General features: G+C 33.7%; 1 protein-coding gene across 2 annotated transcripts in view; it reads left to right on the top strand.

The window, feature by feature from the left end:
• CCDC91 (coiled-coil domain containing 91) overlaps nucleotides 1-27133 on the top strand; it is a 533266-nt gene extending 506133 nt beyond the window's left edge. For both annotated transcript variants that reach the window (XM_074270657.1, XM_074270661.1), the window contains exon 13: nucleotides 25968-27133. In XM_074270657.1, the coding sequence (XP_074126758.1) occupies nucleotides 25968-26114 (147 nt within the window). In that variant the 3' untranslated portion in view covers nucleotides 26115-27133. The remainder of the gene's footprint in view (nucleotides 1-25967) is intronic.
• The last annotated feature ends 428 nt before the right edge of the window (nucleotides 27134-27561 follow it).

Genomic DNA, 27561 nt, shown 5'->3' with positions numbered 1-27561 from the left:
TCAATCTACATATGAAGTGTGTGTGTGTGTGTATGTGTATGTATATATATATATATATATATATATATATATATATATATATATATATATATATATATATATATATATATATATAGGTATATATATATATATATATATATATATATATATACCTATATATATATATATATATATATATATATATATATATATATATGTATGTATGTATATGTTGGGAGAAAGGTGGACAATTTTATATAACATTTATTATATGCTAGCTATTTAATTCATTTAAAACAAAAATTTATTCCCAGATTTTTTTCTATTGTCATTGGGATTAGAAGACCTGAGAGTATCTCAAGAAGAAAAAGTAGAGCTAGTTTATGATACACCAGAGAAGAATTTACAACCTATTGGTTGTCACAATGAATCTATATTAGTATACTTTTTTTAATGTTTATTTTAAAAAATAGAAAAAAGAAAGATAGGAAAGGAAAATAAAACAAAACATTGTTATGTGTCCAAGAGAACATCAGAGAGAATTTATCATATATAACAATAAATGTCCCATTTAAGAAAGTATATATAATAGTACAAGAAATTATATTCATGAATGTCAATTTTTCTTTGCTTCCATTTGGGTTGTTCTTTTATTTTCTGCTGCACACATTCTTTTACGTCATTCTTTTTCCCCTTTTCATTTCCTTTACCTTTCTTTAGCAAGCTATAGTTAAACACAGATACATTTAATAGATAAACATATATATATATATATACACACAAAATACATGTATACACAGAAACTCACACACATGTACACACAGACATATATATATGCATATACATATATATAATGTACATATATATACATACATATATACATATATATACATATATATGTGTGTGTATATATATATATATATATATATATATATATATATATACACACACACATGTACATATACACTCACAGCCATTCACAGACCCAGACACATATATATGTATATTCACTTCTGCTTCTTGTTGTAATATTTGTGTATTTTCTCATCTTTCCTATCCTGCTAATTCTTCTGCTTTAATTCTGCTCCTTAATTTGCCTTGCTATTAGTTGGCCTCCCCTTACCCATAGATCCCTTCCTTATCTTTCTCCTCCACCTTTTATTTCCCTATCTATCCATCCCTCCCCCTTTAGAGATTTTGAAGGGTTCTATACCCTTCATAGTATATATATGTAGTGTTGCCTATTTAAGCTATTCCCAATATGAATAGATTTTCAGAATTAAAATTCTTCCACCTCTAATGCTTCTGTATCTATTCTTTCTCTGTGTCTCATTTATATAAACATTTCTTTTGAGCTAATTACTGATGTCAATCTTAAAGATATGGTATACATTTCCCTGTAAAGAACATAAAATTGAAATTAATCTTACATATTGGCTTTTATATGTTAAATTTTCTATTGAGATCTGGTTTGGTTGAAAGAAAGTTTTGAAAATCTGCAGGTTCGTCAAATGTTCTTTTTTATTGAATATTATGAATAATTTTGCTGCATATGATATTTTTGGCCACAGGCCTAGTTCTTTTGATGACCAGTGTTTATGACATGAGGTCATTTTTGTGGCTGCTCAAAAGTCCTATACAATTCTAATTGTAGCTCCAGCATATTGGAATTATTATTTTCTTGTAAAAGTTTCTCATTGATGTGGAGGTTCAAAATTTGGCAATAATATCCTGTATGTTTTCACAAAAGATAACTTTGATTAATTTGGTGATTGGTGAATTTTTTATATTTCTGCTTTATCATCTTGTTCCACCACTCCAAGAAAATTTTCTTGGATTATTTCTTGCATTATTGTCTCACGGTTTTGGGGGAGGTTGTTTTGCTCATAACTTTCAGGTGGTCTAATTATTCTTATATTTTCTTTTCTCTATCTGTTCTCCCATTCTGTTGTTTTTCTTATGTTTCATAATCTGTTCTATGTTTCATATTCTGTTCTATTTCTTCCTTCTTGGTATTCTGTTTTGTTGTTTCTTGGTTCTTATAGCTTCACTGGCTTCCCTTGTCTAAGTTTAATTTTCAAAGAGTTATTTTCATCTTTAAGACTATCTCCTTTTCCAGTTGCATTTTTCTTTGCATGGTTTGTTTTTGTTTTGTTTTGTTTTTGTTCCTTTTAGTTTTTCCTCAGTGTCTCTCATTTGCTTTTTAAATACTTTTTTGAATTCCTCTGTAAATTCTCTCTGGGCAGGGTGCCATTTAATGTTACTTTTTGAAGTAGAAAGAAGCATTTTTTACTTTGGTGTCCTCCTCTGAACCCTGGTCTTCCCTTTCTCATAGTAAGTTTATATGATCCAATTCTTTCTTCTTTGCTGTGTTTTTGTTTTTTGTTTTTTGTTTTTTTAATGAGAAGGATTAATGTAAGCACCTCAAATGAGGTATGGTGAGGGTGGAGGTTAGTGTCTCTAGCTTCACTTCAGTTCTCCCTTCTGATTTGGAACCTCAAGCCTCCTTTCTCCAAGTGCCTGCAGCCAGCAATGGCCCTGACCCACCACTTAATAGTGTACTAGTTCCTTCTCGCCTAGAGCTAGGCCTCTACAGCACACCTGGGCCTGGTATTCCTAATCAGCAGAGATTCTCTCAGTCTTCTTGGACTCAAACTCCCAACTCCGCACACAGTCTTACAGGTGCAAGTTTACTGAGGCTCCAGACAAATCCAGCCAGCCCTAAGGAACCCAACTTGGTGTTTTTGCAGAGCTAGCCTGGTGTTTGCACTTCACACTAGTTAATTCTTAGGCTGGATTCTTTTTCCTTATCTTGTTGGGTTGTGCCAGGAGTATCCCTGTTCTGCCCCAAGTCTTCTTGATTTTTCACCAGTCTATGTTCCCCCAAGGCACAAATCTCCTCGATTTCTGGGAGAAATATGGAGAGCTTGCAATTTACTGATCTATCTGGCCATTTTCCCATAATCCTCCCTAATAATATTCTAAAACATAAATGTTCATATCAACTTTGTATATATCAGCTTGATGTCTTCATCTGCTGTTTTCCCTGATGCAAAATGTTCAAATTCTGGATTCCAAACTAGATTGCTATTTATACAAAACCTATTGTGTGTAGTTAAATTTCTTCCCTTCTGAACACACTTACTCTAATGACTAATAAAAATGTTTATAATTAGTTGATTCCCTTGTCTAGACTTTGTTGTATGTAATTTATATTTCTGATGGATTGATTCAGTGAAGAAGTTGGAGTGACAACCTCAGTGACCAGACTTTCATGTGCTTCAACTTAGCCCTGGGTTAATAGACATTTATCAGTGGCCAGACTAAATTGGATTTAAGTGAGAAAGGGCTGTACAAGGTCACGTACCTCATTTTCCCCTCCAGAGCCATCTGGGCTCAGTGGCAAGGTATAGATCAGGATGACTAGAGATGACCCTGGGTTAAATGCCCTCAGGCAATTACCTACTGTGTGTCTTTGGGCAAGTCATTTAACCTGTTTGCTTCAATTTCTTCATCTGTAAAATGGGATAATAATAGCACTTATCTCTTAGGGTTGTGGCCAGTTCCACATGTTTCAGTGTATCCCAAGGGAAATTCAGAAACACCCTCCTAGCCTTAGTACAAACAAGACACCACCACTAGGACTCCTGTTTTGCACTGTTTAAGCTACTTAAGATCCCCAAGGTCTCCAGCAGTGTCAACCACTCTGCCTCCATTCACATAGCACAGCACCAGACATGAAGATTCCCTGTAGATCTCAAGGTGAAGTCAGTGCAGCACCAGGTAAATAAGCAAGACCTATAATACCTGGCAGAAGAACTCTTGAGACAGTACACTTTCTAACCTGGGAGCATAGTTCAAATTTAAAAGGAATGAAAAAAGCCAGAAAAGTTGGAGGGGGGGAGACAAGATAAAAAGAATATGACTTTCGACAATCATTATAGTGACAACAAAAATCAGTACACAAACTCAGAAGGCAAAACTGTAAAGAAAAATGGTCTCAAACCCAGAAAGAATTCATATATTAGCTCCAAAAGGAGCTGAAAAACCATAAAAAAGAGGTAGAAGAAAGATGGGGAAAAGAAATGTGAATGATGCAAGAGAATTAGGGGAGGAAAAGACAACAGTTTGTAAAACTTCTTAAAAAGTAGAACTGGCCAAATGGAAAAAGGAGATACAAAAATTCATTGAAGAAAACTACTCCTTAAAGAGTTCAATTGGCCAAATGGAAAAGAAAGTACAAAAACTAATTAAGGAAAACATCACTTTAAAAGTTAAAATCTGGCAAGTGGAAGTCAAAGACTTTGTGAGATATCGAGAATCAATCAAACAAAATCAAAGGAATGGAAAAAATGGATGAAAATGTAAAATACCTCATAGGAAAAACAACAGACCCAAAAAATAGATCCAGGATAGACAATTATCTGAAAGTGACAATCAAAAGGATGAATTGCACAGCATCTTTCTAGAAATTAACAAGGAAAATTGTCCTGAAACCCTGGAACCAGAGAGCAAAATAAACATTGAAAGATTCCACTTATAACCTCAGGAAAGAGATCCCCAAATAAAAACTCGAAGGAACATAACAGCCACATTTCAGAACCATCAGGACAAGGAAAAAAATAATACAAGTGGCCAGAAATAAACAATTCAAATACTGGAGAAGTCATAGTCAGGATTACACAGGACTTAGAAGCTACAAAATTTAAAGATCAAAGGTTGTAAAACAAAATATTCTGGAAGGCAAAGGAGCTAAGAGTACCAGGATCACCCATCCAGTAAAATGAAGCATAATACTTCAAAGGTAAAAATGGTCAGAGAAAAGGAGAAAACCGCAATTAAATAAAAAAATTCTACCTCCAATATCAAGACCCAAGAGAAGCATAAATAAATAATAAAGGAAAAGAAAATGTAAGGTCTTTACTCTCTATTATGGGAAAAATTATACAATTCTTAAACATCATATTAATTATATATTATTAATATATATCAATTATATATATATATACATATATATATTCTTAAACATATTAATAATACAGTTAGAAGGAATATACATCGACAGAGAGTATGGGTATAACATGAATTTGAGAAATTGACAAAAATAATTAAGTGATGAGAAAGAAGAATGCATTGGATGCAGAAGGAAGGGAGAGGTACAATGGGGTAACTTCAAAACCCATTACAGTGGAAGAGAAGACGGTGAGGGTGGACAATGGGCATCACTTCAACCTTACTCTCATCAGTAGTGGCTTAAAGAGAGAATAATACATACAGTCAGTTAAAATACAAATTTATCTTACTAGACAGTGAGTGAAGTAGGAGGGGAGGAGATTCAGGAAAAGGAGGGAGGAACTGAAAGAAGAGAAGGCAGATCAGGGGAGGCAGCAGTCAAACAAAACATTGGTGAGAAGGGAAAGGCTGAAAGGAGATAGAGAACAAACAAAATGAAAAATAGTATGGATGGAAATAGATCATAATACTCATAACTAAATGTGAATGGAATGAAGTTTCAGAAAATGGAAATGGATAGCAGAGTGGATCTAAAATTAGAATCCTATAATCTGTTGTTTACAAGAAACATACTTGAAATAGAAATATACACAGAGTAAAAGTAAGGGACTGGAAATTAAAGAAGGTAGTCTAGCAATAGCAGGTCTCAAACTATATTAGATGGCAGTAATCTTCAAAACTATCTGGTACTGGCTAAGAGAGAATACTGGATCAGTGCAATAAATTAGAAATACAAGGCACAGTAATCAATGACTATGGTAACCTAATATGCGATAAATCCAAAGACTTTTGGATTTTTAATTTTGTATTTTTTTATATACTTTGGGATAAAATCTCACTACTTGACAAAAATTTCTTGGAAAACAATAGGACACACAGTAGAAACTGACCAACATCTAACACCACATATACCAAGATAAAATGAAAATGGATGTATTATTTATACATAAAGGGGGGAAAAGCACAAGCACATTTAAAGAGCAAGGCATAGTCTACTCATCTGATCTATGAGGAAAGGAAGAATTCATGACCAAAGAAGACAGAGAATATTATGAAGTGTAAATTAAGTAAACTTGATTATATTAAAATAATAAGCTGTTGAGGCAGCTAGGTGGCTCAGTGGATAGAGTACCAGCCCTGAAGTCAGGAGGACCTGAGTTCAAATCTGGTCTCAGACACTTAACACTTCCTAACTATGTGACACCTAAATGTGTCACTTAACCCCAATTGCCTCAGCAAAAAAGATAATAACATGTGTTTGTGCAAACAAAAGTAATGCAACTAAGATTAGAAGGAAAGCAAAAATCTGGGGAACAATTTTTATAGTAAATGTCTCAAATAAAGGCCTGATTCTCAAATATAAAAAAAAATAAAATAAAAAAAACTAAGTCAAATTAATTCAAGCCAGGAAAAAAAGAGGGTTTCTTACATGCTTTTCCATCGCATTCCAATTCCTTCTCATGTCTCTCACTCACCCTGGCTCTCTGAATTTCTCTTCCTTTTCCTTTTGGGCCTCTGTCCCTCCTCTTCCTATCTGGGTCTTTGGAACTGTGGAGTACTAAGGTGCTTTTCCACCCCAGACTTTTTCCTGATGGAGGGGCTCTATTCCTCTTCTCTTTATTCTCCTTCTTGATTGCTTGGAGGTGGGTGTTTTATTGCAGCCTTGACTGGCCACTCCCACCATATCTTCAGCCCTGGACCCCTGGGTTCCTGGTCCTGAGAGTATGATGTACTCTTACCTTAAGTCACCCCCAACCCATTACTCAATCAATGCATTGGTCCTGACAGCACCTGCCTTGGAGATATCCTTGGCACATCCACCCCTGACTATTCAGGGATACCACGGAAGCAATGCCGAGGGTGGATCACATTCACTCGTGCTCAGCTTGACATCCTGGAAGGCCTTTTAGCTAAGACATGGTACCCTAATATCTTCATGTGAGAGAATGTGGTGGGCAAAGTCAACATCCCAGAATCCCAAGTCTAGGTATAGTTTAAGAATCGCCAGGCAAAGTGTTGCCAACAGCAGCAGCAGCCAGAAGGTGGGGGAACATCCAAGGCTGGACCCATGAAGGAGAAGGACTCCACTCTGAGGTAGAACAGACCATGGGCCAGAACCGCCAGGCCTCTACAGCCCAGCAGCTTTCAGTGCCTCTTCTTTGCCATGTGGAAGTTCTAGGTCCTTTTTGGGTGATCTAGACTGCAGCCCCTCTTTTTCACTGATGGGGTCCTAGCTGGGTAGACCTGCTTCTTCCCTCAGCCCCCTGCCTGCCCCTGGCATGGAGCTCCACTTGGTTCAGTCTTCAGCCTCCTGTCAGATCAGAGTTTGGGGGCTTCAGCCGTGTGGACTGCCTGGATTATAAAGACCCTGAAAATTTAATTTTAGCACAAAACCTGATTGCCTATATTACAAGGATCAAGGTTCATGGAAATTCCATATGTTATAGATGAAGGAAGGGAGAGCTAAATCATTTCCTTTTCTATACTAAACCAAGATTTCTTCTTTCTGAACCAGGAGATAGTTTGTGGAAAGAAACAAAAAAAGGAAAATCTCAAATTTGAGTTCAGAATTTTTGTCACCTTTGTAACCTTAAAAATTATCTTTCTTGGTCTCCCTATAAATTTTTTTGGGGGAATGACTTCCAAGGTCATTACTAGCAGCTTATGATAGAAGCAAAAGGTCTGTGTGGTTTTGGCCAGAGACAAGTAACTCAGTTTTAATTATTGACTCAGTGGGGTCTCAGAAATCCTACCATACTACAATTTAGAAGAACAGAAATTCAAAAATAAGGGGAACTACCCCCAAAGGATTTAGATGACCAGTTAAAAGCTCCTCCAGATACATAGGAAAGGACCTGATTTTCATGGAACAATGGACAAGTCACCTCTTCTGGACAATGGAAGAAATGTGGTGTTTGGGGCCAGTACCTTGTCGATATCCAGGGATTCAGGTTACACCATTGATAGCACATATGACCATGGGCAAAATCCAAAGTCCTTCCACTTATGAAATGGCAAAACTATATGAAATGATCATATTGAGAAAAAACAAAACTGTAAAAACTTTATGTGGAATCCTTCAAAGAAACCTTCCCAACCTGCAAAAAAGGCCATAGAAACTCACTCTAAACTTCAAAGAGGCTGGCTTAATTGTGGGCAGCCCTAACCTGAAAACATCACCTAACCTTGGCCTCCAGTGGAATTGTACATGGTCCAAGAACTGGCCAGCACAGTCTGACAGGTCATTCCCCATATCAGCTGGGCCCCTTAAGATAGTTGGAAAACATTAAAGAAACTCAGCACTGCTTGCTTAGCCAAAAGTTTATGGAGCCAGTTGGGGTTAAGTTGGGGTTAAGCCCAGCATCACACAGCTAGTCTGATTTAAACTTATCCTCCTGATTCCATGGCCAGTGCTCTATCCACTCCACCAACAGCTGTGTTGTTTTTTAAAATGTTGGAAGAATTTTAAGTTCCTGGATGAGTTTGGAATAGTGTGAAATTCCTGCAGAGCTACGAAGTTATACTCTCGCTTCATCCCACATTGTTGTCACTAGGGAAACCTGTTTGAAGGATTGTCTGCTAAATTCATGTTTCAGCCATTACTAAATTGATTATTTTGTTTAGGGGGGATCTGATCTGCAAGTGCATTTTGGGATTGGGAAAAGGGAAATGAAGAAATCAGGTTTAGTAGCAAGAGTCCCAGGATAGTTTTGGATCTGGCGCATTATTGTTCATCTTGACTCTCCTATTAGCTAGACAAGGACTTTAGTCCAATAGGAGATTTGGACAAGATGGTCCCTGACAGTATTTATTAAGCATCTATATATATTAGGCTAGTTGGCTCAGTGGATAGAGTGCTGGGTCTATAGTCAGAAAGTCTCATCTACCCGAGTTCAAATTTAGCCTCAGATTCTTACCAGCTATGTGATCTTGGGACAAGTCACTTAATCCTGTTCACTCTCAGTTTCTTTTTCTGTAAAATAAACTAGAGAAGGAAATGGCAAAGTAGCTTTGCCAGGAAAACCCAAATGGGGTCACAAAGAATCATATATGACTGAAAAAAAAAGGTTGTGCCAGGCCCTGAGCTAACAGCTAAAGTTACAAAGAAAAACCAAAAATAAGCCTTACCTCACTAACTGGGGATACAACATGGAAACCACAATTTAAAAACAAATCATAAATCAGTTGAGAGTTGATCATCAGAAGGAAGGCACTAGGGAAATGTGGGAAAATTGGGACATTAATGCATGGTTGGAGGAGTTATGAACTGATACAATCATTCTATAAAGCAAATTGGAACTATACTCAAGGAATAACCAACCTGTGCATACTCTTTGATCTAGCCACTATTAAATCTTTATCACTAAGAAATCAAAAACAAGGGAGAAGTAACTACATATACAAAAATATTTGTAGCAGCCCTTTTCAGAAGCAACAGCAGTCTTTGTTTAAATTTCTTTTTATTTAAAACCTAAGAAAAAATTGTCATGTGAACTTGAGAGGATTCAAAATATGTAACAAATTTTCATTTCAACAAAACATTTAGTAATAGAACACATTTTATTCAGAACTGTACATCTTTTCTTTGCTTCCTTGTAAGTTTTTTTTTGTTGTTGTTGTTCCCTGCTGTACACTTTTTACTTTATTCTTTTCTCCCCTTTCTTCCCTCCCACTTTTAGATAGTTTACAGTTAAGCATCTATACATCCATATATTTATGTTTACATACACTATGCATATACACATATGCATACATACACACATATGCATTATCTTTTGTTTCCTATTCTTGCTAACCCTTCTACTTCACTTTTATTGGCTAGCTTGATTTGCTATTATTTTACATACTCCCCACTCTAAGGATTCCTTCTTTATGCTCTTTCTCTACCCTTTCCTTCCCCCTTTATCCTTTTTCTATTAATCTATACACCTGATCCCACTCCCATTAATCTCTATACATTTCTATACCCTGCCTTATCCTATTCCCTCCTACTTTTATTTCTTTATATATTTTAGAGGGTGAACCTTAGTTCTTTTGATTGCCCAATATGTAGTATTCCAGATCTTTTAGTGTAGCTACTGATAGGTCCTATATGATTTTAATTGTAGTTCTAATATATTTGAATTTTTTTATTGTTGTTTCTTGTAAATTTTTTTCTTTGATCTGGGGAGTTCAAAATTTAGTAATGTTATTCCTATATGTTTTCCTTGTAAGATCTCTTTCAAGTGGAATTGGTGGATTTTTTCTATTTCTACTTTCTCCTCTTATTCTATCACTTCAGGACAATTTTCTTTAATTAATTTTTCCTATTAAATTTATTTATATTTAATATATGTGGCTTTGTGTTGGAACAGAAAAATCAGAGCAAAAAGGAAAAACCAGGGGAGAGATTAAAAGAAAAACAACACCAGAAAAAAAAAGAAGTGAACCTAGAATGTGTTAATTTATGTTCAATCTCCTTGTTTTTCTTTTTCTGGATGTGAGTGGCATTTTTTGTCCAAAATCTGTTGGGATTGTTTTGGATCACTGAAACACTGAGAAGAACCAAGTTTTTCATAATTGATCATCATGCATTCTTGCTGTATGTATTCCTGATTCTGCTTGTTTAGCTTAGCATCAGTTTGTATAACTCTTTCCAGGCCTTTCTTTTTTCAGTTTTTTTCATCATTTCTTTATAAAACAATAATATTCTATTACCTTCATATACCACAACTTGTTCAGCCATTCCCCAATCGATACGCATCTCTACTCATTTTCCAATTCTTTGCTAACACAAAAAGAGCTGCTACAAACATTTTTGCACATGTAGGTTCTTTTTTATGATTTTTTTTATTTATGATTTCCTTGACTACAAATCCAGTAATAATGTAAGAACCCTGGAAAGATGGGGGAATGGGGAGAATTAGATTATGACAGAATTGAAAGTTAGAAGATTTAGTAGTCAATCCTGGAGGTAATAGGAAGCCACTAAAGTTTATCAAATGAGGAGTAGTATAGTTGGACCTTTGACCATTGTGTTAAAGAACAAAAATATTGAAACCAATATATGAAAAGATTTATCTATTGAATGTTTCTTCTTCATATATGATATTTTACATAGCAGAATTTTAGGAGACAGAAAAATAATTCTTAATCAACATTTAATTAAAATTTTATTTTCTTAAAAAATTTTTATTGATTTTGAAATTTTTTATTTGATGAGCATTACTTCATTACCCTTCCCATTGTGGTACAGTAAATAAAATGCTAAAACACAGAAACATAGAGAGTTTTCTTTTATTTTACTTTTTTCTGTTATTTTTTTTGTAGCCCTCAATATGGCAGCTGCATTCTACCCCTTTCTCTTTCTCTATACACTAAATCATTTATTTCACCTCATTCATTTTGACAGGTCAGAATGGTATCCTCATAGGAATAACTGGCCACAATAATTCCTATGCAACTAAAGATTATTTTCTCAGGGTTCTAGTAGTCCTGTGTTTGACAAGGGGTGGAATAGACTCTACTATTGTATGTCCTCTGCCTCTATCATCTTCTTTCTCATTTGCACAAAATCAATCATAATGATATCACTTACATGAACATGAAACATTTATTAAAGAAGGTAAAATGTAGGAATAATCTTAACTTTTACTGATGATATGAAGAGTAAAAATAATAAAAATATAGTCTATCCATGCATGGAAAGACCCACCAAATCTGGACTGTGAGTCATCTTTTGGGCAAAACCACTCTTCTGCTATTTATTCCCTTTCTGGTCCATACAGCTCTCCTATAGGACAAAGTCATGTCTCTGCTGCTTTTAAACCAGTGAGGAAGTGACAATTTACTTTGGTACATAGTTGCCTTGGTGAAGCTGCTGAGAAACACTTTTGGTATGGGAATCCTGCTTTACCTAGTCAATTTTTAGCAAAATTATACTTATTCTAATAGCAAAGTACTTGCAAAGCCTGTATTTTCTGTATATCTCTCTTGACCTTCAAATCAAACATTATTATGGGTGAACCTCTGAGAATTTTTCCCTTTCTCAAGCTATAAATTAGCTTAAATAGCAATTCTGCCTTTCTCCATCCAAGCGCTCTTAGCAAATCTGGTCAGCACAGTTACCAGCAGATCAGCTGCAAATCCTGCCTGTCAACTTTCATCAGCTCTTGTCAAAACCTCTATTGCATCTTATATAAGCAGCTACTCTTAATATTCCTTGTTTCTCTGTCTCTCACCCCTCTAGAGTTCAGTTTTCTTTCTCACCTGTCTGTTTCCTATGCTATCCTCTAATCCTCATCTTTCTATTCCATTCCATTCTATTCTCATTTATTCCAAATCAGGGCTTCCTCAAAACCAGGGACCCATCTCTGTATCTCTAATTTATGATTTGAAACTCAAAAATTCCACCTATTGTATATGACATAGATCTATAATCTATAATTTTCTGTAGGCCCCAAATAGTTATATTAATTAAAGTTCCACTTTCACAACTCTGAGAACAGACACATGCAAATGAATTGATAATTCAAAATATACTTCAGTCATCTTTACTGTATTCATTATTCTGTCTTCATACAGATCCATTTTCACTATATTTATTGGAGGAGGATGCACAACTTTCTATTAGGAAAGTCTATGTTTCTCCTCAAGATTTTATCTAGGCTGTTTCTTCTTAAGCTGATTTTGTGTTTCTTAATAAGTATTTTTTCTCTGCCCCTCAGCAATAAAAAGACTACATGAAAGGGATTGTATGTAAAATATAGTTGTATAAAATATAAAATTTGTTTGTTTTTTTTTTGCTTTGGCCAGGACATACTGATATAAATGTAAGTGCAAACCTAACATGAATAACAGGTGGATAAAGACCAGGCAAGCAGTGGTCTTTCTTTTCACTAAATGATTATTAAATTTAAAGTCTGCAAGAATCAGTGGATTTCTTCTGAACCTCTGTAGAAGCCAATAAATTGAAACCATTAAAGATTGATTAAAATAAAAGAAAAATGAAAGTAAAAAGATTTATAAAGCTCAGGCCCCCAATTTTAAACTTTTTTCAGGAATACCTAAGAGCTATATAACAGCTGAAGCAATATGAAATTAAGATGAAAGTAATGTATTTTACATTTACCCCATCATTAAAGAAAAATAAATATCAAATCTGAAAATATGGCACGATTGTTATTAAAAAATTTGACAGTGTTGTGTCATAAAGTATTAATCTTTGATACACTTTGAAATGAAAGCCACAAATAAAAAATTAAACTTCACATTACAAAGTAGAAAAATAGTGGAATAATTTGCCAAAGCCTGTATTACCTCAATAAAGAATAATAAGGTCATGCATAATAAAACAGAAACCTTTGAAATTCAGGTACCTGCCAAGAACATCATTCTTATGGGCTGGCTTTTAGAGAATGGTCCCAAATATTCTACCTCACAGACATGATCTTATATGCCATGCATGAAAAGACCCACCAAATTAGATACTGAGCTCTGTTATGTTCAGATTCATATCTTCTTCCTCAGAGGGTTTATATTCTACCTTGGGCATGCTCAGAATTTCAAGCTTGAACAATTATTCACCCAATTCTGTGGAGAAATATGGAGATATGATGTAATGTTTAGAAGCTGCCTAAACCCACTGCCATTAAGGCTATCATCTTTATAGATTCTAATTCCAGAATGATTCCTAACATAGCAAGGAAAGTAATTAATATGCTTTATTAAAAGATGCATCAAAATGTCCCTATCCTTCAGGCTTTAATTTTTTTAAACAAACTACATTTTTATTAAAAAACAAACTACATATTTATTAAAAGCAGATAATTAGGTCATGGTAATGGACATATATATGGTATCACATACAAATTCTTTTTTTTTTAATTGAAGTTTTTTATTTACAAAACATACACATGGGTAATTTTTCCAACATTGACCCAAGCAAAATCTTTTGTTCCAAATTTTCCCCTCATTCCCCCCACCCCCTCTCCTAGCTGGTAGGTAGTCCAATATATGGTAAATATGTTAAAATATATACTAAATCCAATATATGTATACATATTTATACAGTTATCTTGCTGCACAAGAAAATCAGATAAAGAAGGAAGAAAAAGAAAAGCTGAGAAAGAAAACAAAATGCAAGCAAATAACAACAGAGAGTGAGAAAGCTATGTTGTGTTCCACACTTTTTTTTCCCACAGTTCTCTCTCTGGGTATAAATGGCTGAACAAGTGGAGCTGGTTTGAATTATCTCATTATTGAAGAGAGCTACGTCCATCAGAATTGATCATCATATGGTCTTAGTTGCTGTTTATATTGATATCCTGGTTCTGCTCATTTCACTTAACATCAGTCATGTAGATCTCGCCAATCCTCTCTAAAATCATCCTGCTGGTCGTATCTTATAAAACAATAATATTCCATAACATTCATATAGCATAACTTATTCAGCCATTCTCCAATTGATGGGCATCCACTCAGTTTCCAGTTTCTTAGCATTACAAAGAGGGCTACCACAAACTTTTTTGCACATGTGGACCCCTTTCCCTTCTTGAAGATCTCTTTGTGATATAAGCCCAATAGAAATACGGCTGGATCAAAGTGTATGCAGAGTTTGATAACTTTTTGAGCATAGTTCCAAAGTGCATTCCAGAATGGCTAGATCTGTTCACAGGTCGATCAACAATGTATCAATGTCCCAGTTTTCCCACATCCCCTCCAACACTGGTCATTATCGTTTCCTGTCATCTTATCCAATCTGACTGGTGTGTAGTGGTGTCTCAGAGTTGAATTAATATGCATTTCTATGATCAATAGTGATTTGGAGCACCTTTTCATGTGACTACAAATAGTTTCAATTTCTTCATCTGAAAATTGTCTGTTCATATTCTTTGACCATTTATCAATTGGAGAATGGCTTGAACTATTTTAGACATGAGTCAATTCTCTGTATATTTTTGGAATGAGGCCTTTATCAGATCCTTTGGGTGTAAAAATGTTTTCCCAGTTTATTGCTTCCCTTCTAATCTTGTCTGCATTAGTTTTGTTTGTACAAAAACTTTTTAACTTAATATAGTCAAAATTATCAATAATGATCTCTAATTCTTCTTTGGTCACAAATTTCTTCCTCTTCCACAAATCTGAGAGGTAAACTATTCTTTGTTCTTTTTACTTGTTTATAAAATCATTCTTTATGTCTAAATCATGAACCCATTTCGACCTGATCTTGGTATACAGTGTTAGGTATGGGTCTATGCCTACTTTCTGCCATACTAGTTTCCAATTTTCCCAGCAGTTTTTGTCAAATAGTGAATTATTATCTCAAAAGCTGGGGTCAACCCCCAACCAAAAATTAAACTCGAAATACAAAAATTAAAAGGAGAAATCAATAAAATTGAAAGTAAAAAAACTATTGAATTAATAAATAAAACCAAGAGTTGGTTTTATGAAAAAGCCAATAAAATAGATAAACCTTTGGTAAATTTGATCAAAAAAAAGAAAGAGGAAAATCAAATTGATAGTCTTACAAATGAAAAGGGGGATCTTTCCACCAATGAAGAGGAAATTAGAGAAATAATAAGGAGTTACTTTGCCCAACTTTATGCCAATAAATTTGATAACTTAAGTGAAATGGATGACTTCCTCCAAAAATATAGGCTCCCTAGATTAACAGAGGAGGAGATAAATTGCTTAAATAGTCCCATTTCAGAAAAAGAAATAGAACAAGCTATTAATCAACTCCCCAGGAAAAAATCCCTAGGGCCAGATGGATTCACATGTGAATTCTACCAAACATTTAAAGAACAATTAGCCCCAATGTTATATAAATTATTTGAAAAAATAGGGGATGAAGGAGTCCTACCAAATTCCTTTTATAACACAGACATGGTACTGATACCTAAACCTGGTAGATCGAAAACTGAGAAAGAAAATTATAGACCAATCTCCTTAATGAATATTGATGCTAAAATCTTAAATAAGATATTAGCAAAAAGACTTCAGAAAATCATCTCCAAGATAATACACTATGATCAAGTAGGATTTATTCCAGGAATGCAGGGCTGGTTTAATATTAGGAAAACTATTAATATAATTGACCATATTAATAATCAAATTAATAAGAACCATATGATCATCTCAATAGATGCAGAAAAAGCATTTGACAAAATCCAACATCCATTCCTACTAAAAACTCTTGAGAATATAGGAATAAATGGATTATTCCTTAGAATAATCAGGAGTATATATTTAAGACCGTCAGTAAGCATAATATGCAATAGAAATAAACTGCAACCTTTCCCAGTAAGATCAGGAGTGAAACAAGGTTGCCCACTATCACCATTACTATTCAATATAGTACTAGAAACGCTAGCCTCGGCAATAAGAGCCGAGAAAGAGATTCAAGGAATTAGAGTAGGAAATGAGGAAATCAAACTATCACTCTTTGCAGATGACATAATGGTATACTTAGAGAACCCCAAAGACTCTGCTAAAAAGCTATTAGAAATAATTCAGAATTTTAGCAAAGTGGCAGGATACAAAATAAATCCACATAAATCCTCGGCATTTTTATATATCACTAACAAAATGCAACAGCAAGAGATACAAAGAGAAATTCCATTCCAAACAAATGTTGAGAGTATAAAATATTTGGGAATCCATCTACCAAAGAAAAGTCAGGAATTATATGAGAAAAATTACAAAACACTTGCCACAAAAATAAAATCAGATTTAAATAATTGGAAAGACATTCAGTGCTCTTGGATAGGCCGAGCGAATATAATAAAGATGACAATACTCCCCAAACTAATCTATTTATTTAGTGCTATACCAATCAGACTCCCAAGAAACTATTTTAATGACCTAGAAAAAATAACAACAAAATTCATATGGAAGAATAAAAGGTCAAGAATTGCAAGGGAACTAATGAAAAAAAACTCAGAGGAAGGTGGTCTAAGTGTACCTGATCTAAAGCTATATTATATAGCAGCAGTCACCAAAACCATTTGGTATTGGCTAAGAAATAGACCAGTAGATCAGTGGAACAGATTAGATACAAAGGACAAAAAAGGGTACATCTATAGCAATCTAATCTTTGACAAACCCAAAGATTCCAACATTAGGGATAAAAATTCATTATTCGGAAAAAACTGTTGGGAAAACTGGAAATTAGTATGGCAGAAATTAGATATGGATCCACACTTAACACCATATACCAAGATAAGATCAAAATGGGTCCATGATTTAGGCATAAAGAGGGAGATAATAAATAGATTAGAGGAACAGAGGATAATCTACCTCTCAGACTTGTGGAGGAGGAAGGAATTTATGACCAGAGGAGAACTAGAGATCATTATTGATCACAAAATAGAAGATTTTGATTACATCAAACTAAAAAGTTTCTGTACAAATAATACTAATGCAAACAAGATTAGAAGGGAAGTAACAAATTGGGAAAATATTTTTAAAAACAAAGGTTCTGACAAAGGTCTCATTTCCAAAATATATAGAGAACTGACCATAATTTATAAGAAACCAAACCATTCTCCAATTGATAAATGGTCAAAGGATATGAACAGACAATTCTCAGAGGAAGAAATTGAAACTATATCCACTCACATGAAAGAGTGTTCCAAATCACTACTGATCAGAGAAATGCAAATTAAGACCACTCTGAGATACCACTACACACCTGTCAGATTGGCTAAGATGACAGGAACAAATAATGACAAATGTTGGAGGGGATGTGGGGAAATTGGGACACTAATACATTGCTGGTGGAGTTGCGAAAGAATCCAGCCATTCTGGAGAGCAATCTGGAATTATGCCCAAAAAGTTATCAAACTGTGCATACCCTTTGACCCAGCAGCGCTACTACTGGGATTATATCCCAAAGAAATACTAAAGAGCGGAAAGAAACATATATGTGCCAAAATGTTTGTGGCAGCTCTATTTGTTGTAGCTAGAAACTGGAAGATGAATGGATGTCCATCAGTTGGAGAATGGTTGGGTAAATTGTGGTATATGAAGGTTATGGAATATTATTGCTCGGTAAGAAATGACCAGCAGGAGGAATATAGAGAGGCCTGGAGAGACTTAAATCAACTGATGCTGAGTGAAATGAGCAGAACCAGAAGATCACTGTACACTTCAACAACAATACTGTATGAGGATTTATTCTGATGGAAGTGGAAATCTTCAACATAAAGAAGATCCAACTCACTTCCAATTGATCAATGATGGACAGAGGTAGCTACACCCAGAGAAGAAACACTGGGAGGGGAATGTAAATTGTTAGCACTAATATCTGTCTGCCCAGGTTACATGTACCTTCGGATTCTAATGTTTATTGTGCAACAAGAAAATGATATTCACACACATGTATTGTACCTAGACTATATTGTAACACATGTAAAAAAAAAAAAAAAAAAAAAAAAAAAAAAAAAAAAAAAAAGCTGGGGTCTTTGAGTTTGTCAGATACTAGATTGCTATAGTCGTTGACTATTTTGTCCTGTTAATCTAACCTATTCCACTAATCAATTAGTCTATTTCTTAGCCAGTCCCAAATGGATTTGATGACCACTGCTTTATAATATAGTTTTAGATCTGGTACAGCTAGGTCACCTTCATTTGCATTTTATTCTTTCATTAATTCTCTTGAAACTCTTGACCTTTTGTTCTTCCAGATGAATTTTGTTGTTACTTTTTCTAAATAAGTAAAATAGCTTTGGGGAGCTTGATTGGTATAGCACTAAATAAATAGATTTGTTTAGATAGTATTGTCATCTTATTATATTCACTGGACCTGTCCACGAACACTTGATATTTTTCTAATTACTTAGATCTGACTTTATTTGTATGGAAAGTGTTTTGTAGTTTTGCTCATATAGTTCCTGACTTTACCTTGGCAGATAGATTCCCAAATATTTTATACTATTGATAGTTATATTAAGTGGAATTTTTCTTTGTACCTCTTGCTGTTGAATTTTGTTAGTGATGTGTAAGAATACTGATGATTTATGTGGATTTATTTTGTATACTGCATTTTGCCAAAGATGTGCATTGCTTCTAATAGTTTTTTACTTGATTCTCTAGGATTTTCTAAGTATCATCATATCATCTGCAAAGAGTGATAATTTGGATTCTTCATTACCTACTCTTAATTTCTTTAATCTCTTTTTCTTCTCTTATTGCCAAAGCTAGCATTTCTAATACAATATTGAATAGTAGTGGTAATAGTGGGCAACCTTGTTTCACCCCTGATCTTATTGGGAAAGGTTCCAGCTTATCCCTGTTACATATGATATTTACTGATGGTTTTGAATAGATGCTATTGACTATTTTAATGAAAAGTCCATTTATTCCTGTACTCTCTAGTGTTTTTCATAGGAATGGGTGCTGGATTTTATGAAATGCTTTTTCTGCATCTATCAAGTTATCTCAATATCATATGGTTTTTGTTAATTTGGTTATTGATATAGTCAATTATGCTAATAGTTTTCCTAATATTTAACCAGCCCTGCATTTCTGGTATAAATCCTACTTCGTTGTGGAGTATTATCCTGAGAATGATTTTTTTTGTAATCTCTTTGCTAATATTTTGTTTAAAATTTTTGTATCAATATTCATTAAGGAGATTGGCCTATAATTTTTTTTCTCTGTTTTCGTTGTACCTGGTTTAAGTACCATGTCTGTGTCATAAAAGGAATTTGATAGGAGTCCTTCATTCCCTATTTTTTCAAGTAGTTTATATAGTCTTGGAGTTAATTGTCTTTAAATGTATGGTAGAATTCACATGTAAATCCATTTGATCCCGGGGTTTTTTCCTTAAGAAATTGATTAATAACATGTTCTATTTCTTTTTCTAAAATGAAACCATTTAAGTGATTTATTTCCTCTTCTGTTAATCTGGGCACTCTATATTTTTGTAGGTAATTTCTCCGTTTTACTTAGGTTGTCAAATTTATTGGCATAAAGTTGGATGAAGTAACTCATAATTATTGCTCTAATTTCCTCTTCGTTGGTGGATAGTTCTCTCTTTTCATTTTTGAGACTAACAATTTGATTTTTCTTTTTCCTTTTTCTAATCAAATCAACTTAAGGTTTATCTATTTTGTTGGTTTTTTCATGAAACCAACTCTTAGTTTTATTTATTAATTCAATAGCTTTTTTACTTTTAATTTTATTAATCTCTCCTTTCATTTTTAGAATTTCAAGATTGGTATTTGATTGAGGGTTTTTAATTTGTTTTTTTTTTCTAGTTTTTTTTTTTTAGTTGCAAGCCTAATTCATTGATCTTCTCTTTCTCTATTTTATGAAAATAAATATCTAGAGATATTATTACCGCTTTGGCTGCATTCCACAAATTTTGGTATATTGTCTCATTATTGTCATTCTCTTGGATGAAATTATTGATTGTGTCTATTATTTGCTGTTTCACTCATTCATTCTTTAGGATGAGATTATTTAGTTTCCAATTACTTTTTGTTCTATTTTCCCCTGTCTTTTTATTTACTATAATTTTTATTGCATTGTGATATAAAATAAAAATGCATTTACCATTTCTCCCTTTTTGCATTTGATTTTGAGATCTTTATGTCCTAATATATGGTCAGTTTTTATATAGGTTCCATGAACTGCGAAAAAGAAAGTATACTGCTTTCTGTCTTTATTCAATTTTCTCCAAAGATCTATCATATCTAGCTTTTCTAGTATTCTATTTACCTCTTTAACTTCTTTCTTATTTATTTTGTGGTTTGATTTATCTAACTGAGAGAGAAAGGTTGAGATCTCCCATTATTCTAGTTTTGCTATTCTTGCCACTCTTTCAACTTCTCCTTTAGGATATATGGTGTGTATATGTTTAATGTTGATATTGCTTTGTTATCTGTGGTACCCTTTAGCAAGATATATTTTCCTTCCTTATCTCTTTTAATTAGATCAATTTTTGTTTTTGCTTGATCTGATATCAGGATGGCTACCCAGCTTTTTTTTTTTTATTTCACTTGAAGTATAATAGATTCTGCTCTAGCCTTTTACCTTTACTCTGTATGTATCTCTCTGCTTTAAATGTGATTCTTACATATAACATATTGTAGGATTCTGGCTTTTAATCCAGTCTGCTGTCTACTTATGCTTTATGGGAGAGTTCACCCCATTCACATTTACAGTTAAAATTACAAATTCTGTATTTCCTGCCATCTTATTAACCCCAAATTATACTTTTCTCTTTCCTTTTCCCCTTTTCCTCCTTCCCAGTATGTTATTTATGAGCATTTCTTGTCTCAAACACTTCTACTCCTTTAGAGACCCTTCCCTTTTGCTATACCTTTCTCCTTCTATTTCTGTTTTCCCTTCTATTTAGCCTACCCCTTCCCTTTTCCCCTTTCCCCTCCTACTTTTCTATAGTGAGAGAAGTTTCTCGGTGAAACCAAATATGTCTAATATTCTTTTTTTGAGCCAAATCTGATAAGCAAGATTCACACAATAATCATCACCTCCTTTCTTTCCCTCAATTATAATAGATTTTCTTTGCCTTTCCTGAGATGTAATTTCCCTCATTTTAACCTCCACTTTCCCCTTTTTTCTGTTACAATCCCCTTTCCACCTCTAATTTCTTTTTTATATTATAACAGTAAAATCAGATTATACATGTACTCTCTATGTATACCCATAACAGTAATACATTTATCAAGTGTTGGGATTTTTTTTTTCTTTTTACCTTTTTATGTTTCTCTTGAAGCATTTGGAGGTCAAATTTTTTGTTTAGCTCTGGTCTTTTCATCAAAAATCCAAGGATTTCACCAGTTTCACTGAATGTCCATCTTCTTCCCTGAAAGAAAATGCTCAGTTTAGCAGGGTAATTTATTCTTGGCTACATTCCAAATTCCTTCACCTCTCAGAATGTCAGATTCCAGGTCCTTTAGTACTTTAAGTGGAAGCTGCTAGGTCCTGCATAATCCTTATTGAATTATTTCTTCCTGAATGTTTATAACATTTTTTCTTTCATCCAATAGTTGTGAAAGTTAGCCATGATATTCCTTGGGGTTTTAATTTTTTAATTTAATTTAATTTTAATTTTTAATTTCTTCAGGTGTTTGGTGAAATTTTTCAATGGTCATTTTACCTTCTGATTCTATGATATCTGGGCAGTTCTCTTTAATGATTTCCTGAAAAATAGTGTCTAGGCTCTTTTTTTTTTTTTCATGTATTTCAGGGAGTCAATCCTTAGATTGTCTCTCCTAGATCTATTTTCTAGATTGCTTGTTTTCCCAATTAGTATTTTACATTTTTCCTATTTTTTCATTTTTTTTTTGGTTTTGCTTGACTGATTTTTGTTGTCTCTTTGAGTCATTCATTTCCATTTGTTCATTTCTGAATTTTAGTGAATTGTTTCTTCATTTATTATTTTTTTTGCTTCTTTTTGTATTTGTCCAATTAAATTTTTAAGTGAGTTGTTTTGCTCTATGGAATTGTTTTTATTTCACAAATTCTGGTTTTTTAGGTGTTATTTTCTTTTTCCATTTCACAAATTCTGTTTTTCAAGGAGTTTTTTTTTTCTTTTTCTGTTTCACAAATTCTGTTTTTCTGGGAATTGCTTTCTTTTTCTATTTTATCAAATCTATTTTTAATGAGTTATATATCTTTTCCAAACTCTCTTGCAAAGTTTTCATTTCCTTTCCCCATTTTTCTTCTAGCTCTCTTTTAAGACCCTTTGTAATTTCTTCTAGGAGAGCCTTCTGTGGTGGGGACCAGGTTATATCATCTTTTGGGGCTTCATCTGGAGACAATCTTGCCTTTAATCTCCTCAGGATTTGAAATTTGTTTTTCTCTTTCACCATCAAAGCTGTCTATTATCAGAGTTCTGTTTACTTTTTTACTCATTTTAATAGGAAAAAACTTAAGGTCTGCTTTTAGAACAGGGGAGGGTTTTTTAAGCTTCTTCTACAAGCAACAGCTTCCTTTATAAGCAGCCACAGCTTCACTATGTCACTGCTGACTCACTCCAGGTGCTGGGTGGGTGTGGCCAGGTCTCATGAGATTCTAGTGAGGGTTCCCTATTGACCAATTTCTGTTGGATGTTTTATAACTTCTCTGCTTATCTACTGGCTTGCAACTAGGACATAGTGGCCAATACTACTGTAGATACCTGCAGATTTCTTTCCATATATTCTCCCTAACACGAAGTCTGCACTGCCCTGCAGAGTCCACACTACTTGTTGAGTCCTCACTTCCCCAGGACTCTGCTCTATCTGTGCTGGCATCTGTGCTGATCTGCTTCTGCTTAGCTACAACTCTCCTGTTTCCATTTGGAACAGACCTTTTCTGGCGATCTTTGAAATTATCTTCTGCTGGCAATTTGTTGAACTTCCAATATTTGTGGATTCTCCTGGTCCAGAGCTAATTCAGAGACTGGATTTGCTAATTAGTCTGAGGGTTATAGGAGAAGGTCAGAAAGTAATGTATGTCCTCTCTGCCACCTTGGCTCTGTTCCCAGAAGACCTGGGCTTTAATTTTTAAAACTGCAGTATATGAACTACATAAGTTTGTTAGGTTAAATAAATATCCTGGCAGCAATTGGTCAAATTCTTAGAGACTCCTTAAAACTGTGAATTTAGTCTAAAATTTCCAAACTTCTTTACCTAACATCTAAAAACTAGCATTCCAGCAGTTCTCTCAAAACCCATTTTAAAAGGAAATGTCATAATGATTCTTCTCAATTTCAACAATATTCAAGGAAATTAAAGCCAACAATTGTTTGCTGTCAGCTTTCCAACTATCCATAAAGGTAGTTCTACATAGACATTTTGTATATTTTTGGAGGTCACCTTGTCTGCCAAGCTCACCATATGTGACTAAATACAAAATTATACAGTATTCTGCAAAGTAGGATCTGACATTAGATAATCCCAATAGTTTTCAGTTCTAATCTGTTCAATCAAAATCAAATATATAGTCATAGTATAGTATAGTCATGAGATTCCTTTAAGTTATGTAAGCTCTAAAAATCACTTATGTTCCAACACTGATTCAACATTATATGCTTGTTTCTGGCATTTGAAATATATATATATATATATATATATAACTTATATTACTATTATTTCTCAACCGATCTTGTCATATTACCATCCAATCCACTCTTCCTAATTTGTTTATTCTTGTTAATGGTAATAACATTTTCTCAGATTCAAAACTTCATCATCATCTTCCTTTCTTTCTCTTGTCTTGCATTCAGGCATTCAATGTCTTGCCAGCTTTATCTCTTCGAATCTCACATTCCTTTCTTCCTTTTCATTTCTCTTACTACCATAGGCACATCAAAAACACTTAACAAATGACTTTTAATTGGTTAATTAAACAGAATCCCTATTTCTACTTGTTATTGGAGTTCACCAATGTGTGCTATAAACTAATCCTTATCATGTAACACCTTTGCTCAAAATTTTAAACTAATGGCTAATTTGGGCAGGGTGCTGAAAAAATGATATGCTCTTTAATGTATAAAAAACTAAAGTTTGCATTTCTTGGCCAAGGCCTCCTGCTTTCTGGCACTAATTTATTTTTCTATCCTCATCGCCCACTACCACATTTTTTGCTGTAGACAGAAGTTTAACCATACTATTTGTTCTTCCCTGACCCAAGCTTTCAAGCCTTTATTATTAAGTTTACACCATTCCCTCTGTATGTTTACTTGCCAAAATTACTCCCTGTTTCTCAAGGTGCATCTAAACTGTTACAAAAATTTTCTCTCCCTACTCGGAAACTTCGTGTACTTTATTCATACCTCCTATTTAGTATTATCAAATTATACTCATACCTAATTTTCCCTACTCAGTTTTCAGGTCTTTAAGGGCAGAGCCTGTGTTTTATCCATCTTTATATTTTTCCTGGAACTTTGCATAGTTAATTTCCTGCTTATGATAGATGCTCAATTAAAAAAAATATGACCTTATAAGGACAATCATTTTAAAAAAGCCTTCACCAAGTTAAAAATATAAAAACTCATAGAATATTAGATTTAGCAGGAACTTTTCATAAGTAGATTATGAACATAAGTAGATTATCAAATATTTTGATGATTTTCATAGCCTGTTATAGTGTCCATATGAAACTATCACATTGATGCCTATAAACTTTTCTATTGTAATCCCAGTTATGTATTCTAACACACCACACTTCTGAAAAACAGGAAAGTTGCGTACACATACACACACGCACGTGCTTTCTTCCTCTAGTTATTACAACCTTAATTTGTTTTTTCTTAATAGTATTCTCAGCAATTGAGAAAACTGCCCCAGTCTTACATGCTATGTTGTGTACAATGTGAATTCTGTTATATCGCATGGTAATAGAGTATTCTTTTGGGGGTTAGACAAAAGGTTCGTTTAAGCTCCTTTCTATTTGAAAGGCAAGAGGGCTAACCTTACAGCCATGAAGATGTGGATTCAAGTTCCATTTCTGATTCTTTGCTTATTCATGAACCTGAGCAAGTCAATCTCTTAGGGTTCTAAACAACAAAAGTCTCTTTCAGAAAAAATTCAAACCTCCTCATCCTGAAGTTCCTTAGTTGATAATTATATCACACACTCAACCCTCTGTCTGTTACTTGAATCATTTATTACTTTATTAATTCTCATTGTAAGTTCTCAAACAAAATAAAATAATTTGTTGTTATGTTTATAACCTGTGCTCCGTCCTGCTTGTGTGTCTCTCCTCTAAAAGGGAAGGAAATAATGTTGTATTTGTTTTTTTTTTTTTTAAAGTTATCACTTTATGAAGTTTAGATTATTAACTCATACTTGTTCTTATGTCATTTATAATAGCCAAACCAAATAAATGGCATAATTTTAATTTGATGCATTATTCAGATTAGTAGAAAATAAATTCCTAGTTTTTCTCTTAAAATAATATGCCTAATGCATTTCCTCTCAAACTGTTTATTTCAAATGTTCTAAATGGCATTATTTTCTCTTTTTAAACGAAATCTATAGCTTGATCAAGTGATCCGCCAGAGAAACCTGTCAACTTTGGAACTCTTTCTCTCTTGTGCCCAGAAACAGTTGAATTCTTTAATCTCTGAAGAACCAGCTTCAACAGAAGAAGAACATGAAAAGCTGACCATCACTGACAGGGACTAAATCATTTAGGTCTTAATTTACATTCTGTGAATTGCAAAGATGCATTTTCTTTTCCTTTTAAAATATTAGGGATTATAATACAAGTTTAAGGATAAGATAAAATAATATTTAAAAGAATTGCAAGTGATCTAATTTGTTTTGTTTTCTCATTTGCTTTCCTTTCAAGCATATGGCCTAAGAAAGTAATTTTAAAATACCACATGATCAAAACTTACACTTATGTTGCAAAATTTATAGCCTCCAGTGGCCTCTTATTGGCGAGTTTGGCAAAAGTAATGAATATCATAACTTATTGCCTCAGTATGGCTTCTTACAAGATGCCAGCATGTGATTATATAATTTATTTCTTCTTTTAGCTTAGGAGGAGGCCCGAGTTTCAGTATTATGTAGTTACCTTCTTGGAATTTGGATATAAAGATCTGAGTTTTCCTGACCATTTTTTCAGCTATTTAATGATACTTTTTGCCATTGAACAGAAAATAAATAACAAGAAAGGAAAAAGAGAAAATTTAAGTATTTTATATTAATTTTACTGTCCCGTTGAAGCACATGCGGAAAGGAAAAGAACATACTGTATGTATGTGTGTGTGTGTGTGTGTGTGTGTGTGTGTATATATATATATATATATGTATGTATGTATGTATGTATGTATATATATGCATATATATGCACATATGTTCTTCAAAAAAGTATTATGAAACAATTAATTTTTTTTAATAAGAATTGAACCTTGCACTTGATTTAATGAAAGAGTTGTAGGGTTTCAAATTCTAATTGAGGCAGTAGGGATAGTTTTTCCATAATTTTGAATGTGCTTAATTTATGATGAGTACCTCAAATGTAATAGATTTGTGCCTCTGTTGATAGGTGTTTTTCACATTTTTCAATTTTCACACAGAAGTTTGATTTTTTTCTGTCATTGGATTTATATAAATGTTTATCTTACTATATCTGTGATGCCTCCACTTTCATATGTCCTGAACTTTCTTACAGCAATAAAATATCTCCTGAAATATTAAGATTATATGATTAATTCCTCGATGTATTTATATACTTCTAGCCAGAGCCTCCAGGGTATGTTTCTGAGAATCACAGAAATGATTAAAAAATTATTCAGGTTCTCTTTTGCAAGTTCAAGTAAAGACCTGAGTATAGCTGCTGAGCCTAAAGGCCAAACAGACTTCATATTCACATCCCTCCATCTATCATATTCCAAGATCCTTTGGATCATAAAGACAGGGAGCACTCCATTAAAATCTCCTGGTTTCTTGGCCACTATATTTTGTATGCTCATATAAATTAGTGTGTGAGACTGTAGTAAATTAGTTCTTCATCTCTTTTTCATCTATTATAGTTCATTATTATAGTTTCATCTTAAGTTTTCCCATGCCAGTTTAGAAAAAAGTAAATTGGAAAAAGTTAACTGACAGCAATAGTGTGTTGGCA

This window comes from Sminthopsis crassicaudata, chromosome 5, assembly GCF_048593235.1.
Source record: "Sminthopsis crassicaudata isolate SCR6 chromosome 5, ASM4859323v1, whole genome shotgun sequence".
Lineage (NCBI taxonomy): Eukaryota > Metazoa > Chordata > Mammalia > Dasyuromorphia > Dasyuridae > Sminthopsis > Sminthopsis crassicaudata.
This window is presented reverse-complemented; position numbering and strand designations above follow the sequence as displayed.